The sequence below is a fragment of the Dermochelys coriacea genome, chromosome 6, assembly GCF_009764565.3.
Source record: "Dermochelys coriacea isolate rDerCor1 chromosome 6, rDerCor1.pri.v4, whole genome shotgun sequence".
Taxonomy (NCBI): domain Eukaryota; kingdom Metazoa; phylum Chordata; order Testudines; family Dermochelyidae; genus Dermochelys; species Dermochelys coriacea.
The window spans coordinates 55482398-55499099 of record NC_050073.1 but is presented as its reverse complement, the minus strand read 5'-3'; the positions used below and the strand labels follow the sequence as shown (position 1 = coordinate 55499099).

General features: G+C 42.5%; 1 protein-coding gene across 2 annotated transcripts in view; it reads right to left on the bottom strand.

The window, feature by feature from the left end:
- C6H11orf49 (chromosome 6 C11orf49 homolog) overlaps positions 1-16702 on the bottom strand; it is a 150789-nt gene that overhangs the window by 77505 nt on the left and 56582 nt on the right. For both annotated transcript variants that reach the window (XM_038407291.2, XM_043515804.1), the window contains one exon: positions 13240-13370. In XM_038407291.2, coding sequence (XP_038263219.1) covers positions 13240-13370 — 131 coding nt within the window. The remainder of the gene's footprint in view (positions 1-13239; positions 13371-16702) is intronic.

The window sequence follows — 16702 nt, the reverse complement described above, 5'->3', positions numbered from 1 at the left end:
CCACAAGTACTCTTTCTTTTTGCGAATACAGACTAACATGGCTGCTACTCTGAAATCTAGGCTTTTTGTGATCTTAAGCAAGCACTTGACTTTTTCATGTTCCCAAACTGTAAAACAGGAATAATATTGACAGGAGTTGAGACACAGAATTCCTTAATACTTGTAAAATGCTTTGAGATTTTTGGATGGCAGATGCTAGAGAAGGAAAAGTGTTATTAATCAGAGTTTTTAAGTTAGAACAGGGCTCACACTTGAGATTCTGTATGATACAAATTCTCAACCCCTTTAAGCCTTAAAGATGATTACCCTGGCTTAGTCATTTCAAGGGTTTGATAAAAGACTTAGTTGATCAGAGCAGACAGCAAAATTAAATTATTTCAGGAAAAGGCTGCAGTATTAACTATTCATTATCCTAATTATGTTGTCTAGTATGTGCTTTGCACTGCAGTTTCCTATAAGAAAGAAGTGCAGCAAAAAGGATTCTTGTGCAACAATGATTCTTCGAGAGGTGTGTCCCTACGGGTGCTCCACTGTAGGTGTGTTTGCATCCCTGCACTGCTTATGGAGGAACTTTGGTAGCAGTGTCCGTTAGCCCATGCATGCACTGTCTCTCCTCGTGCCCCGCCACAAGGCTAGCCAGTGTGCGTGGGCTAACCTCCCTCAGTTCTTTCTCTACCATAGAGTCACTGACAAGAACTCCAAAGTAGAGGGGAGGAGGTGGGCTGTGGAGCATCCATAGGGACACACATCTTGAAGTATCATTACTGCACAGGGCGAGTAACTACTACTACTTCTGCGAGTAGCGTCTCTATTGGTGCTCACTGTAGATGACCCCCAAGCACTATCCCTACTGGAGAGCTGGGGCTTCGGTGTCAGGTCAGTTACAGATGACAATACTGTGGAGCCAAACATAGCATCTGAGGTGGAGTCTCCAATTGCATAATGTTCTGCGAAGATGTGGAGTGATGCCCATGTCACCACTCTACAGATTCCTGAGATAGGGACATTCTTAAAGAAGGTGACAGACTAAGTGATTGACTTCGTGGTGTGTGCGCAAATGCTATCTGGCAGGGTCATGTTGTGGATGTGATAACATTGTCTAATGAAGTTTGAAACCCACTTGGAGAGTCTCTGGGCTGATATTGCTGCGCCCTTAGATCTTCCCGCAATAAGGAGGAAAACTTTAGGAGACTTCTTGAAAGCCATTGTCCTATCCAGGTAAAAGGCTAGGGCTCTCCTAACAATAGCCTCCCTGATGTCATGGTGAGGTTCGGTGTAGAAAATTGGAAGGTAAATCAATTAGTTCATATGGAATGGAGAGGTTAATTTAAGGGTAAATTTTGGATGTGGCCTGATCGTAACCTTGTCCCAAAAGAATATGGGGGGGCAGGGGATGTGCCATCAGAGCCACACTTTCACCTAGCCGAGGTGTTTGCTATCCAGATAGCTGTCTTCATGGAAAGGTGTGTAAGCAAGCAGGTGGCCATAGGTTCGAAGGGAGGTCTAGTCAGGCCTCTCAAATCCCAGGTTCAGGTCCCATAAGGGGGTAGGATATCAGGGTTGTGGGGGAAGTTTACTATACCCCTAAGGAATCATTTTGTGATCGGTTGAGATAGCACTGAGTATCGTTCTACCTGGCAGATATAGCAGCATTTCACTGCCAAGTGGACACGGAGGGAGCTCAGAGATAGTCCCGATTTTTTTTTTTTTTTTAAAAGGTAAGTCCATCATTTTGAGGACTTTTTACTGTGTAGTAGTATTTCTTGTATGTCCTTCAATCAGGAACTCTCTATATACTGGAACCATGAAGGAGCCAAGCCTTGAGGTGAAGAAATTCCCAGGTTGGGATGTAGCGTGCATCCTTTGTTCTGCAACAGCAGTTCTGGAGTGGTTGGAGAGAGAGAGATCGGTAGGCATGTTGCGAGTTGTGATAGGTAATGGTACCAAGTCTGTCAGCCAAGTGGGAGCAATCAGTATGATGTATGCGCCTTCTCTTTATTTTTATTAGGCTCTTCACCAATAGGGGGAACAGAGGTAAGGCACAGAGAAGGTCTCTGCCCAAGGGAAAAGACGAGCATTGCCCAGGGAGCGTTGCCCCAGCCCTGCTCTCAAGCATTAGCATAAACATTTCTTGTTCAGATAAATGGCGAATAGATTTCGACCCTCGCTCCTGTGCAGGATCTGGAATTCATAGGTGCCGAACTCAACTCTTTACAGGCCGGAGCTTTCCTACCTCAACACAGATTCCTTCCTTTGGCCACACTCAGAGACCATTCAAAACAGCCCACAAATATCAGCCAGACACTGGCTACAACTCTTGGGACATATGGAAGCAGGCACAGTGGTAATACCACATGCCAGGTGTGATGCCACCAGATGTGGTTCCGTTCACTTTACAGACCAGAGACAGGCTAGACAAACATCTGTCACTATCCACTATCCTTAGACTAGAGTAAAGATCCAGTAAATATTTGCAAGGGGATCCCCTTTTCACAAACGTCCCCGTGTTTTTTTCTCACCACGAATGCATCCCTGATAGTTTAGATGCATGCCATCCAAACAATCTCACAAACACAAGGCAGGTTGTCATCCACATAGATATCCTTCCACATCAATCTCCTCAGACTCAGGGCAGTCAGGAATACCTGTGCCCATTTCCTCCTGCTGATCAAGGGATCACACATAAGAGTCCTAACAGATAATATAACGTCTATGTACTACATTAACCAATGGGGGGAGCCAGATTGCCCTCCTTCTGTGCAGAAGTAATGGAGACTGTGGAACTGGTGAATTTCCCACGATATCACACTATCAGTGGCTTACTTCCCGGCCACTCAAAACTCGATAGCAGATAGTCTCAATCGCAAATTCCCACATATCACAAGTGGGAGATAAATCCAGTGGTACTTCACAACCGGTCACGAGAGTTGATAGCGTCCACCACTATGGAGTTGGGTGGAGGGTAGGAGAAGAGGAATTACGTCTCCCTCACTGTGACATAATATATTTTTTTTTAATTTGGACCACTTGCAGTTAGGCACCACCGATCCGGTGTTCTGCCATATGGCTTCTGTGGAGTCTAGGAGAGCCTCATTAATGGTGAGAGCTATTTTGGAGGACGAGGAGGATTGTAATGTCAAGGAGCTTGGGATGGGTGTCCTTGACCTCTTCTAATGGTATCTGTAGAGTATCTGCCACTCTCTTTGCTAGGTCCTGGAAAATGTGGAAGTCATTGGAAGGATGGTGGCGGAGGTATGATGGCCTCATCTGGAGAGGAAGAGGATATCTTTGGTCCTCGGAATCATCTCTTCCTCAATGTCTTCCTTTTCCTCCTCGATCTCTTCCGGTGGTTGAGGCTTGGTACGCCGTGGCCGAGGGGAACGTCTTGGGGTTCTTGGGTGAGGCTAGAAGCCTGAGAAGCATGAGAACAATATGCAGCCCCAGGATCCCAGTATGGCTACTGGAGGGGTGGTATAGAGGCCAGTGATGGTGCCCATGGTTGCCTGTACCAAGACGGTGGTCGTAGGGCCATCTGAGGGTACGTTCAGGGGTCCTGTTGGTATTGGGCAACGTAGGGACCCTGGGCGGAGTACTGTAATACAGCTTCCTCTGGTTCGCTGTCCGAGTCTGCACTAGAAAGTGTGGCAGGGCAGCAGGAAAGACTCTTGTGGCAGAAGATGACTTGGCACTGAGGTCCCAGTACCGAGAAGTGGAGACTCCGGTACACTGGCTACATAGAGGTCTCTCTAGTGCTGGAATTCCAGTGGTACCGACCGACTTGGTGCCACTGGCAGTACCAGTGGAGGTTGGAGATCTTGCCCAAACTGACTGCTCCAGGGCTGAATGAGCATTGAAGATGGTGCTGGTGGAGCAGTGTGCACCAGTAGCATCATCTTAGCGGAGTGCTAGCTCCTTCCTTTGTCCTTCAGTGCCATTGACTCAGTGCCCATGCCCATTGGGTCAGTAGGCATGTCAATGGCACCTGTTGCTCCAGATCTTTATGAGCTGGGGGTACTGGGTTGGGATTATCTTGGTGCTGATGGTACAGAGGATACCAAGAGTGACAGATTGTTTATGGGTGGCTTGAGGCTCACTCTGGGGACTTCACGCTATCTTTTTTGATGAGTGGTCAGTAGCTGATTTCTTCAACCCATCGTCCTTGGATATTGAGGACTGTGGGGAAGACTCATGTCAGCCAGATGACTCTCGGCACAGATCCAGGGAGGATCGCCTCCATGAAAATGATCTTCTGTCTCAAATCCCTTGTCTTTGCGAGACCTGTGCCTGAGTTTCTGGCAGAGACCACACTTCTGTGGAACGTAGCTTTCCCCAAGGCAGCACATGCAGCAGGAGTGCTTGCCTGCTACAGGGATAGCCTCTTTGCAGGAGAGGAACTTCTTGAAGCCTGGTGAATCAGGCATACCCCATTGGGATATGAAAAAGTGGGACAATAAAACCTCTCTTTTTGGAAGTGGAGGGAGAAAGTAAAAAGAAAAACTACAACTACTACTGGGGCAACTAATAAGCTGTAGAAATATAAACAAAGGTAATGGCTGCTAATGGACTACTAATAGTTCCATCTCTAGCCAGGGCAGTTGAGAAGGAACTGAGGGGAGTTAGCCTGCACACCCTGGCAGCCTCGTTGTGCGGCAGAAACAGAGACAGCGCATGTGGGGGACTAACAGACACTGCTACCGAAGTTCTCCAATCAGCAGCACAGGGACACAAGCACACCTACAGTGGAGCACCCATAGGAACACTACTTGAAGAACAACTTTTCCATCTGTCATTGCTAGCAGAAATGAAAAACTACATGGTGGTCAGTAAACAAAAAAAGTAAACTCCCTGAGCCTAACAGAAACAAGTTACTGATGCAGACAGAGTGTCATGCTAAGTTTGTTGGTGGCTTGACTTAATTTGATGACGTGAAAGGGGTCCTGGAGATAAGAAGGAGAGATGTGGCTAGACGGTAAAAAGGAGAGATGCGGGTGAGCAACAGAAGACATCTGAGATGGCTCAAAGGGGGAGGAGAAGACAAAGGCATGGGAGACTAACTAGCACTGTTTGAGGAAAACAAATGTGTGAAGAAAAGATGACAAAAACAAATACACATGTGGAGAGAAAACCCAGAAGGATGATGTCAGAAAGAGATCAAGTAATACAATAGGTGCTGGGAAGCGAATGGGTGAGGAGATAAAGAAAAATCAATGAGTGGGATGTACATGTCACAGGATGAAATTTGTATTTTAAAGAGCAGGAGTTGGAACCAAAAAAGGAGAAAATAGTAGAAAAGCTAAAGGTTCCATTCCAACAGCCCCACAAAAACAAGCATGTTCATACAAGCCTTCAGAGATCTCTCCACCTTTCTCCCCACACTCCCATACCTCCCAACCAAACCAAATATTTCTCTTCAACCTCCCCTCATACTCAGCTGAAAGGTTGGTTCTCCTTATGAATACAGTGCTCTGGCCAAGTATTTCCTTGGACCCATGGTGACTCCCCTTTCCTCCAATACTTTTCTTCCTGGCCACAACCAGCACTATGCCTCACTGCAACTACTGATATCCCACAAATTCCCTTGCTGAAGGTCTGGCAGTTTGCCGAGTCTGCAGCTGTCCAAGTTTCTCCATGATTCAGGGCCTTGATCTGAGGTTTGTTTCACATCTGGGATTTTCTAATCCAGGGAAACCTAATAGTGGGCAAGATTTAAAAACAGTATTTAGTCCAGCAGAAACGGACAGACTTGCTGAGCCCCTGCAATAGATTTTGCTGGAGACCGCCAAAAGACAGGGAAACCAGCTAAGAATTGAGGGAGGGAGGGAGGGTGGGCAGGAGCGGCGGCAAAGAGTGTGTTTTACTTATTTCAGGAAGATTTATACCTTAGCAAAAAAAGTTTTCTTTTTTAAGTTTTGTTCATACTTATTTCTACCCCAATTCTCCTGGATTTAATTTTTCAAAAAGTAAATAAATCATGTTCTGTTCTTCCTAATACACACACAGGCAAAAAGGGTGAAGTGGAATATATCGTGCCATAATTAAATAAATCATGCAGCCCTGTAACATCTTGACTTTTTTTTTTCCCCAAAGAAGAAAGGAGAGCACCTACCCCATCCACCCTGGGGAGAAAGATTCCCTAAATAAAAGTTTCATTAGTGTATAAGAATGAAGGGTTTAGCTGATATTGGTCAAAGGTGGTTTCTTGTTCAAATGTCAGATTTTATGTCATGCTCAGTTCCCCACTGAGGGAGACTTAAATCAATTTGTTCCACAAATAGGTTTAGAAGAACGCAGACTATACATGTCAAATTCAGAAAACTAACATATCTTATCATGCCAATTAGGGATTCCCCTCTGCCTGAGCAGAAGCTGTTTTTTAAAAAACTATTATTTACACTAAGTAAATTTTAGTTGACTGTTCTAATCTGTTCAAGTTCTTCTAATACTCTCATCAACGTGGTATCTGACTGAATGCCTTCCGATTCCTAAGCAAACTTACTTCCTTAATTCTCTTTACTTTCACCTCACCTTCCACAGCCTTCAGGGTGAAACCACTCAAGTGCACTGGAAACGCCAGTGATTCCCTTCATGCCCACACTTTGCCACTTTAGTGAATGAAATGCAGCAGTCAGATCTACAGATATGTACAGCTGATAGAATATCTCCTTGACTGGATTGCATTTGGAACGTAGGCTACAGATTTTAAAAAATGGATTTCAGGTAAGCACCAATTTCCTATTGAGCACCTTTAACACCAACACCTAAAGGACAATTTTGTAGCAGGTAACTGTTCCTGAAGATCTCAAAGCCTACCAGGGAGGGGAATGTAGTATCTTCATGTTGGAGAAAGTGGCTCCCCCTGCCCCAAATTCCTTTTCTAATTTCAACCTCAGGGGAGATTCTCTAGAATCTTGGAACAGCAGAAAACACAACTTCATTTTGTATGACACCTTCCATACAAGCTACACAAAAAGGATCTGCAGACTTAAATAATACACCTGACAGCAACAATATACATTACAAAAGCAGGGGTGTAAGAGGGTAACAAATACATTCAGGAGTTCTATTATAGGGGCAACAGCAAGGGAGAGAGGCACTAAGCCATCAGCATGGGGAAAAATAGATTTTAAGACAAGATATGAAGAGAGATAATAATTCTCTCCTCAGCACTGACAGACCTGAAAAGCAGTTTAGGAGCCAAAAGATGTCTTGAAAAGGACTGAGTCTTTACAAGGGATCCTGTTCTCTTACAAGTCTTTTCAAAAGGGCAAGCATAGTGAAGAAAGAACAGCTTTCATCTTTCTTCTCCTCCTCCACATCTGTTGACATGGCGGCTGCTGCAGGGCCATCAAAAAAGCATGCTGGAGTTCCATACTAATTAATGCAGCTAATTCTTCAAATAATCTCCACTGGATGGTTTTGTATGTGCAACTAGTGTGCATATTACCCACAATGCCTTCCTAAAGGTTCGGGGAAGACATCTCCTGAGAACATTCAGTGAGACATGGAGCTTTCAGATTCACAGTACAGATTACACAACCCAGAATCCATTTTATTCCAGGGATTTCCTCATATTTTGGATGTACTAACTCTCCAGACCACATCACAGTAATGTAATGCTTTGTCTCAGGAATCTTTAACTGAAAAATTAATTCCAATGGGGTTGAATAAGAATGTTGTCAGGAGGATTGGAAACTGGCCTAAAGACCACAAAACAAAGGGTAACAAACAGCCATTGACTGTTAGGGAAGTGCCTAGTGGAATATGACCACAGTGATCAATGTCAGAGCTAGTTTTATTTAACAATTTCAGTATAACTAGAAGAGGAAGTAAAGAGCACACTAATAACACTAATATGATACTAAATTGGGAAAATTGTGAATTTCTGTAAGGATAGAGAAATATAAAAAACTCCAACAGAGGTTAGAAACAGGGAGAGAGGAAAAACAGTTTTGGAAGAATGTAGTTAATTTACCTGGAGAAAAATAATTCAGTACAAAGATATTCAATGGGATGAAGAAACTTAGGAAGCAAGAAGAGTGACACACCTAGGAGTGAGAATGGACAGTAAATTAGACATGAGTTTACAATAAGATATGGTTGCAAATAAAGGAGGAATTTAATTTTGGGGCTGCATATGCAAAGGGATCAGATCAGATTATGGAGAAGAAACCTTCTGAGACACTGTGTTCAATTCTCTGCACTACATAACCTAAAAGCACTGATAAATTGCAGTTTGGATGAGGACATGGCCACAATGATTAATTCACCACCTCCAGACTAGATCACTGTAACACTCTACACCAAAGCAATACAGAAGCTCCAGTTTGTATAGAATGCAGCTATACACTTTTTAATGGAAGGGGCCACAGTGAGCCCATAACCCCATGCTCTGATCCCTCCACTGGCTCTCAATCTGCTTCAGTTGCTAGTTGAAGCTCTTTGTTCCGATCTTCAGAAGCCAACGAGTCAAAACCGAGCTACATCAATGGCCACATTTCAATGCATGCTCCACCAGGACAGCTGTACTTCTCTGGGACAATGCAGCTCACAGAGTGTGTGAGAGATGGAGATCAAGTATTCGCGGGGGGGGAGGGCCTGGCTGTGGAATGAGCTTCCAAAATACATTATACTAAATCCAGAGTCTGACCACCTTTAGGGCATGTGGTAAAACCCTGCCTTTTGAAAAAAGCTTTCCCACAATAACTAGAATGATATTAAAAATAAATTATAAATATAAAGCCTAAATATATCTTCCTGTAATCAGAGAAGGGGGAGAGCAGAAGATGCCATGATATCCACTAGGCTCCTCAGTATATAGCTCTAATGTAGCTAGGAAATGCCTAGAGGTTATGGTGATGGGTGTTATCGAAAACGAATTGATTAGACAAATTAGATACACAGTTCAAAGAAAGGCAATACAAATCATCATGGATGGAAGGGACTGATTAAATATGTATAGCCTGACTAAGCAACAAATATAGGGGATACAACAAACACTCTACATGTATTTGAAGGTAAAGAGAGAGAATTTTGTTTAGTACGCGGAGATATAGCTAGGGGTAATGGCATGAAAATAAAGAAAACATTGGCTGAACTGCAAGAAAATCTTCACAGTGAAATGTATTTGGCTATGAAAGTCTTCCCAGGAGAAGTTATGGGAGTGAGATGGCCTTTTCAATTTCTAACTTCCTCTGAATCATACAGACCTGGTGCTGCCCTAGTTTTTGTTAATATTCTAATCTTGAGGTTCTGTATAATCAAGAAGAATGGTCCACAGCCCACACACAGCCCTTCTCCATAGGTCAGTTCATATAACAAGCTCATTATAGAGGTGATATGCTCGGTCTAGGGAGGAGAACAAAACAGCCCTCATGACAGCAATTTCAAAGGCAGTTAGGCTTCTGCCTTCCCAGCTGGAAGTAAGAAAGCATGGAGGTGGGGACTACACAAAATGTGAAATCTGAAAAAATTAAAAAGGGGATATAAAATGATGATTCCTAAAGTAAAGAGATTGGCAAAAGCCCACACTGCACTTGTGTGTGCACATGTACATGTGTGAAAAGATGGGAAGAGGACTGAACGGTAGGGGGAAAGTTACCAAAACCGGAAAACTTTTTCCTCATGCTTGCAACAGTTTCGTGTTTCAGTGGCTGCAATCATCTAAAATAATCAATTTCCCATCCTGTCTGGAATGATGGAATCCTACATCTGGTCTTGAATACCTATCTACAGCGGTATGCCTGGAGGATCGGGCAATTTCTATCTTCACTGGAGGCAATTTCACATTGCTGTGACAGCAGCTGCTGAAAAGCTCTATAAAGAATGGGAGCTCTGGAAGGACAGTTTGGCTCTGCACCTTTCCATGTATGTGTACTGATGGCCCCGACTGGGTCTACCTCTTCCACACATGCTGGGCCTAAAGCAGATTCCTCAGAACAAAATGCCTTTAATTGGCTGGAGAGCATTTGAAGGAAAAAACCCTTTAATTAAAACCAGAGAGAGTCAACAAAATGTGAGAGTCATGGTGGTTGGGAGAGGCACGTGCTGACCTTCTGAAACTTCACAGCAGATCTCTGCTGTTTATACTGAGAAAGCACAGTTTTAATTAAACAGTCCTAGAGAACAAAAACACAAGGAGTAGATTACCTAGATTCCAAAAAGCTCAATTTAAGTATATGCAGAGGAAACAAGACTCCTGGTTACTCTACCTTCCTTAATATATTGTTAATACATATTTTCTGTGTACAGTACTCAGCATTTGAGGCAGACACCCATCATGGGAGATGCTGTGTGTATTAAACTGGCAATTTAATGGAGCTATATTGACCCCAGTACAATACTAACCAAATCTGTTTGGTAAGTGCTTAAGGGAAGAAGGAGTACCTGACAAGGCATAATCTACTCAACACTCTTGATGCTGTTGCTAGATCACATATTGAAATAAACCTGGTCTTATTTCCTTTAGTGTGTGGAATGCCAGATTTATGCACACTTACATTTATAACTGCACCTCAGCAAATTTTTTTTTTCAAGATAGTTGGAAGTCCCATACAAAACACACCCAATACATCCCTGTCAAATAAAACCCCTTTTTGTTCAGATTTAGCAGCCAGAACCTGTTCAGAACCTGTTCAGATGACCTGTTGCTAGCCACTCTTTCATAACACTTTAAGAAACGTGGCCCACCTAAAAGCCACCAATTCCAGAGCAAAAAGTAGGTAAGGTGGCAATATAACCGATAACTGGTAGTCGGTAATGCTTTTCGTGATGACACTGAACAACAAAGTAAAAGCAGCTGCTTGAGTCTAACCAACTGCATCTCTGCACAAAACCTAACAAGCCAACCAGGCAGTAAAGTCACAAGGATAGGAAATTCAGTGAGGAAGTGGTGCCTGCCACATTCTCCCAAGAGAAATCTTTTTATTGCACCTATTTCCTGTCAATAAATACACAAAGTTGTACAAAAGGTTCACCTAAGTTCCAATATAAATTACTCCTAATCAGTGGGAGATTTCTGACTGACAGACCAACAGCAAATACCACTTAGGGTTTTTCCGTATACAGTGGGAACTGCTGGTAGGCTGGTTAAACTGTTGATTCAGTCCTTTGCTGAGCTTCTAAAATCTCAGTGGAAAACCCACTTCCTGTACAGGGATAGCTACTGCTCTGAAATCCAAATAAAAACACAAACAAAATCTTTTTCTGATCTCAAATTTGCATTTGCATAAACGTAGGAACTATATTATCCTACATCTATAACTTCATTCTTCTTCTTCGCCTCACAACCTTCATTCTTCTTTGCCTCACTTTTCCATGGCGTATGTTATGTATATTTTCTCATTTGTTTGTCAAGTCCACAACTGGCACAGAAGGGAGTATTATGTAGTTTCTCAGGGGCACCCACCACATTTGTGGGTGCTACAAAATAATAACCGCTTACCCTCAAGATAGAAATTCAAAGCCTGAATGGAATGTAAAATTGAGAGCAATGATAGTCAGAAAATAATTCACTTCCAAACAACAGCTAGACAACAGCATCGGAGACACAGAGGAAATAGGGAATGCAATCTTGACCTAGGAAAGGCTGAGAATAGCTTGGAGGTCCTGTGCTGAGTGACACCTAGGACAAGGCAATGAACCATAGAGTAGAGCCCTGCCCCAATAGAAACCCAGGAGAGGAAGCTAAACCAAAAGACTGGAATCCCAGTCTAGATGACAAAGGACATATCCTTTCCTAATTCTGCATGTGGAATTATTGATCAAATGAACAGGAGTTCCAAGCACAAATCCAGAGGCAATTATACTTTGACCCACTCATTACAAAAGCACCAAGCCTGCACAGACAGAACCTCCCTCTGGTCTCCACCGAGTTTCCTGTCTGATTTGTGTTGTCTGTTCTTGGGGCAGGGACGGTGTCCTTCTATAATTTGTACAGCTATGAACCCAGGTACTATGGCAATGCAGAATATGTAAATAGAGCCTGGATCTCATGGATACTGCTTAAACAGTTTCAAAAATACAAAAACTCTTCTTTAAATGTAGTTTTCGTAAGGAAGATGGTTTAAAAACTATGAATTATCTGAAAAGCCCAGATCAGAACCGTCACATTACTGATCACTTTAGCCATTGTACTTAAGGAACCCCTGAGTCAAAGTATCTTTTGCTCTGGATATCATTTAAATTTCTCCACTCTAGGTACTTGTGCCCTTTGTAGATGTTTTGTGCATTAAGTCATTGAAGGTCTTGTTTCTGGTCACTGCAATTTGCTGCGCATCTTCAATACACCTTGAGTTCCTCCTACATTCACAAAAAAGAAAAAAAAAATCCAGTCCCAGACTATCTGAGTGTGAAGACAGCCAGTCCTTCATGCCCACTGTGGTGTTTGCATGAGTTGGCGGTTTCTGATTGGTAGCTTGGACCTGGTGGAGAATCAACTGGGTGATGTTCTGAACTCTCCTGTGAAACATTCGTAGTGGATGCTATTTCACTGCAGATGCAAAGAATGGAAATTAAAGTAAGCCGCCTAGAGAACATTGCCAGGGGCTATGACGTATTTTGAATTGCCTCTTTAAGGACAAGAAGTTTCTAGTAAATAGGATGGAGATGCTTGAAAACAGAGTGCTTACCTTCTGTCTAAGAAAAATAGTATAAGAACTTGGAGAATTTTTTTTTTTGGTAAGTGGCTGGATGAATTATTGGCAACACATATTCCAACATGCTGTGTTTCCCCCTGTGCTTCTAACAAATCCTTGTCGGTACAAAGTCCATAAAGTGCACTAATAATTTGGGACTCTCTCAATCAGGAAAAAAGTTCTTGAGTTCTTTGAGGAGCACACCCAAAGGGTACTAATGGGCCCCTGAGCCTCTGCCACACATCTATTCTTGAAGCCCCACAGGATTTTATTCTCTTCCCTGATCTATTCAATATTTACATGCAGCTGCAAGGAGTAAAAGTGAGACTTCATAAACTTGAATGACAACATTATTAGATAACACTACCGTGTTCTTTATAACCTACAACACCACCACTATCAAACAGCTATTCCAGTGTCTGGCGGAGATAAGCTCGTGAATATGGAACAGCTGGCAGAAGTTAAACTCCAACATGCCACTATAGTGGAGTTTTCATTGGTGGAGGACGTGTGTCCATTATACATGAAGACAGTTAGCAATTTAGGGCAGCTTTAATACTGTATGCTGACACTAGGCTCTCACAATGATGGATTTTGAAACGCTTACCTCCATTTTTACCCACTGCTCGGAAGCATCTCCAGAAGGTCCGTAGGAAGGAGGCCCTGTTGTGGGGTGTGGCTTGGATGAAGCTGAACTCTCGGAACAAAACGTGAGTTCCTTGACGCACACTGTTAAAACTGCAGAGATAAAGTCAAAATGAGAGTTAGATGTAATATTAGGAAACTGAACCCAATATGGAAGCCTCAGGCCAGCTGTTATAAACAACAATCAAATCACAGGCAAAGTTACACTTTGTGAAACAAATCTCTAAACCATATCACAGTTCACATCTATCAGTTTTCTAGACAGAAGTCTAGTTGCATGAACTGGATCTCAAAATCTCAAATTTGTGATTCAAGGGATCTTGAAACTCAGATAATTTCATTCTAAAACATCTACAGATCCCAGGTGCCCAAGAGTCACTGGAAGGTTTGAAAGACTGAATAATCCTTCTCTTTGCCCCCTGGGAAATGGGTGAGTTTTACAGTTGCCTGTCTGTTCAGAAAATACATCCCCCTCTAGCTCATTTTGAATTGCACTTCCTGTCCCATCATAATTCTTCCTGCAGCCACCCAAGAGGCAACTTAATCAGTGATTTTTGGATTTTCATTTCCAGGTTACTGAAATTTGCACATATTGTGGATGTGGAATCTATTTCAGTTTCGGATGTGATGTAAGTGGCAATTCATGGAGTGACATTCACACTAGCACTACGGAGGGAGCATTATTATATTCCACCTTTCAAGCCAAATATAAGCCTTTACATGACAGTCAGTTTTTCCTGAAGATTCTCATACTCAGGTGCAAGGCTCCAACATTTAAGTTGTAGGACAACATCTATTGGCTTAACTATTTTCATTTGATTTTCTCCTCTTTTTTCCTTTTAGATTTTAAGAAACATTTTTATTGATCCTAGGTTTTGTGAAGGTTTGGAAATACCCTTTTAAGATGCAATGAAGATCAACATGTGAAGGAAATAGAAACAAGAATACAAACAACATTAAAACCGAAGTCACAATGATAAGGTCTCCTCTAATGAAAATTGAGTCATCCATGCATTTTGCTGTGCTTCTTACAAGCAGGATAAAGATTTCATACACTCCAGAGAGATCATTAAGAGATTCCCCTAGGACAGCAGCTTAGTCCATCTCCTGCAGGAGAGTTAATGAAAAGATTCAAAGTTTATTCTTGATCACGGCAGAGCTTTTCCACAGGTAACTTCTCCACAAAAGCCAAAATCCACTGGTCAGTAGGAAGCCTCTTAGTTATTTAGCTATTTTTAAAAATGTATCCTGTATTATAACTTAATATTCAAACCACTTGATTACAGATTAAATTCCCTTCAGAGGATAGGGAAGGGTCTTTTTTGTGACATAAAGGCAGTCAGTCAACCAGACATTCAGAGCTCTTTTGTAAAACAGCAATAGCATGTCACTTTTTAAAAATTACATACAAGAATTACGTTTCTGCCGTAGAAGTAGGAAGTCTCTGTTTGGGTATAGAGTAAGGTATCATGATCTTCAAGTTAAAGTTCATTAGATTTCTTTAGATTTCCTACTTTATTGGTATAATTTTAATTAACTCTAGCAATACATCAAGTGACAATGCCATCAGGAGATTTCTAAGGGCAAGAATTAGAAGCTCTAAAAATGGAACTATATAGGCACATAAGCGGTCCAGTATGATTTTTTCATTAGTTACCTTGAACTTTGAGATTTGTCAACGCTGCTAATTTTATTGCAAGTCTCACAATAGTTGGTCTCTCTCTTAAATGCTTTAGTTCCTGGAGGCATATGAATACATGGGAATCTTAGATTTCATTAAAATAATAAATTAGTTTCTTATCCTCATGGTTGCAAGAAAAACCTTGAAAATGTGACTCAAGCATACTTCAAAGACTCATAAAAGAGAAGGCAAATAAAAGGAACCCAAATAATCAGCTTTTGATTTTGGGAGCCTGACTCATGATTTTTGAGCTCTTAAAATGTTGCCAGTACTGTTTCTGCAAACACTACAGGCCTAACTATTACTACATATTTATTGAGCACTGCCAGTGTGCTCAGTGCTGTACAAATTGGACGAAGACAGTCACTGCTCCAAGGAGCTTATAAGCACAGCAGGCCCCTCCAAAAAGAGAGAGAATGCATCAGGGGGGTCTGATTCAATTATTTCATCTGACTTTGGTTCATGCTTTATATCAACATTTCTCAACTGCAGCCACCAGGGGCTATTCTTGCGGCCACAGCCTCGTGGGCAGTGACTCGAGTAGGGGTGTAGGGCAGTGACTCAAGCAGGAGCGTAAAGCAGTACCTCTCCCACAGTGCCATCAGAAGGGGTTGGGCCCTTCCCACATCTGAAGCCACAAACGCTGGATGAGCAAGCAGCCAGTGAGTTCCCCACCTTCCCAGGGGTGGTGAGGCCCGGGCTTTGGGCTTCAGCCTAGGGCAGCGGGCGGCAGGCTCTGGTCATGGGACTTTGGTCTCTGGCCCTGGACCACAGCCACACGGCGGGGGGTGCTGGCTCTGGGCTCGCACATGCCCCCATTGGGCCGGGCTCCCACAACCTCCTCCAGCCCCAGGCTCTGGCCATGCAGTGGCAGGCTTCAGTCATGGACCCTGGGCTCACTGCCCCCTCCCCACCCCCATTGCTCTTGGCCCCCACTGTCTCCCTACCCACTTCTATATCAAGTGCTTAATTTGTCCCCTGGCTTCCCAGGCTGAGTAAGTCTGCTGTGAAAATTGATATTTGTACAATTGTTAATATCACTTTTCACAGCCTCCCACCTAGCTAGGAAGTCTGTTACGAAAAGTGATATTAACAAACATACAAATATTACTTTTCGCAGCAGCAGTAATAAATATTACTATCTAGCAAGTCTTTATAAAAAAAACAAAACAACAACAAATGACAAGAATGCGCAAAGCACCTTATTTGTGTTTCTGTTATGTTTAGATCTGGTAAAGAATAGAGAACTGTACGCTATTTTTATTATTGAGTCTGCAAAAAAACCCCTACATAAATAATGATTTGGACATGTATATGTGCATATTTATTCGTTTTTCCTAAATTATTTTACAAAAAATTGTCAGAGTTTGTGGCTGCACTCCGAGGCCAGCAAAAAATTTATTGCGAGATGACTAAAAACAGATTAACAAAGTCTTGCAACTCTGTTTTGATTTTAAATAATTATAAAAATACTTTGCCATCTGAGGATCTAAACATACTTTACAAATGTTAATGACATAATTGAAATTTTTATTGTGTTGGTGTCCAGCTGCCTCAGCCAAGCCAGGCCCCATTGTGCTAGGCACTGTACAAACATACTAAATAGCATTCCCTTTCCCAAAGAATTTACAATTCAAAAAAAAAAAAAAAAAAAAAGAAGATAAAAGGTGGATGAATCCAGTACGGTTGGGACAAGGTTGGAGGCATTAAGGCCAAAGGGTTTACAGTAGTCACGGTATGATAC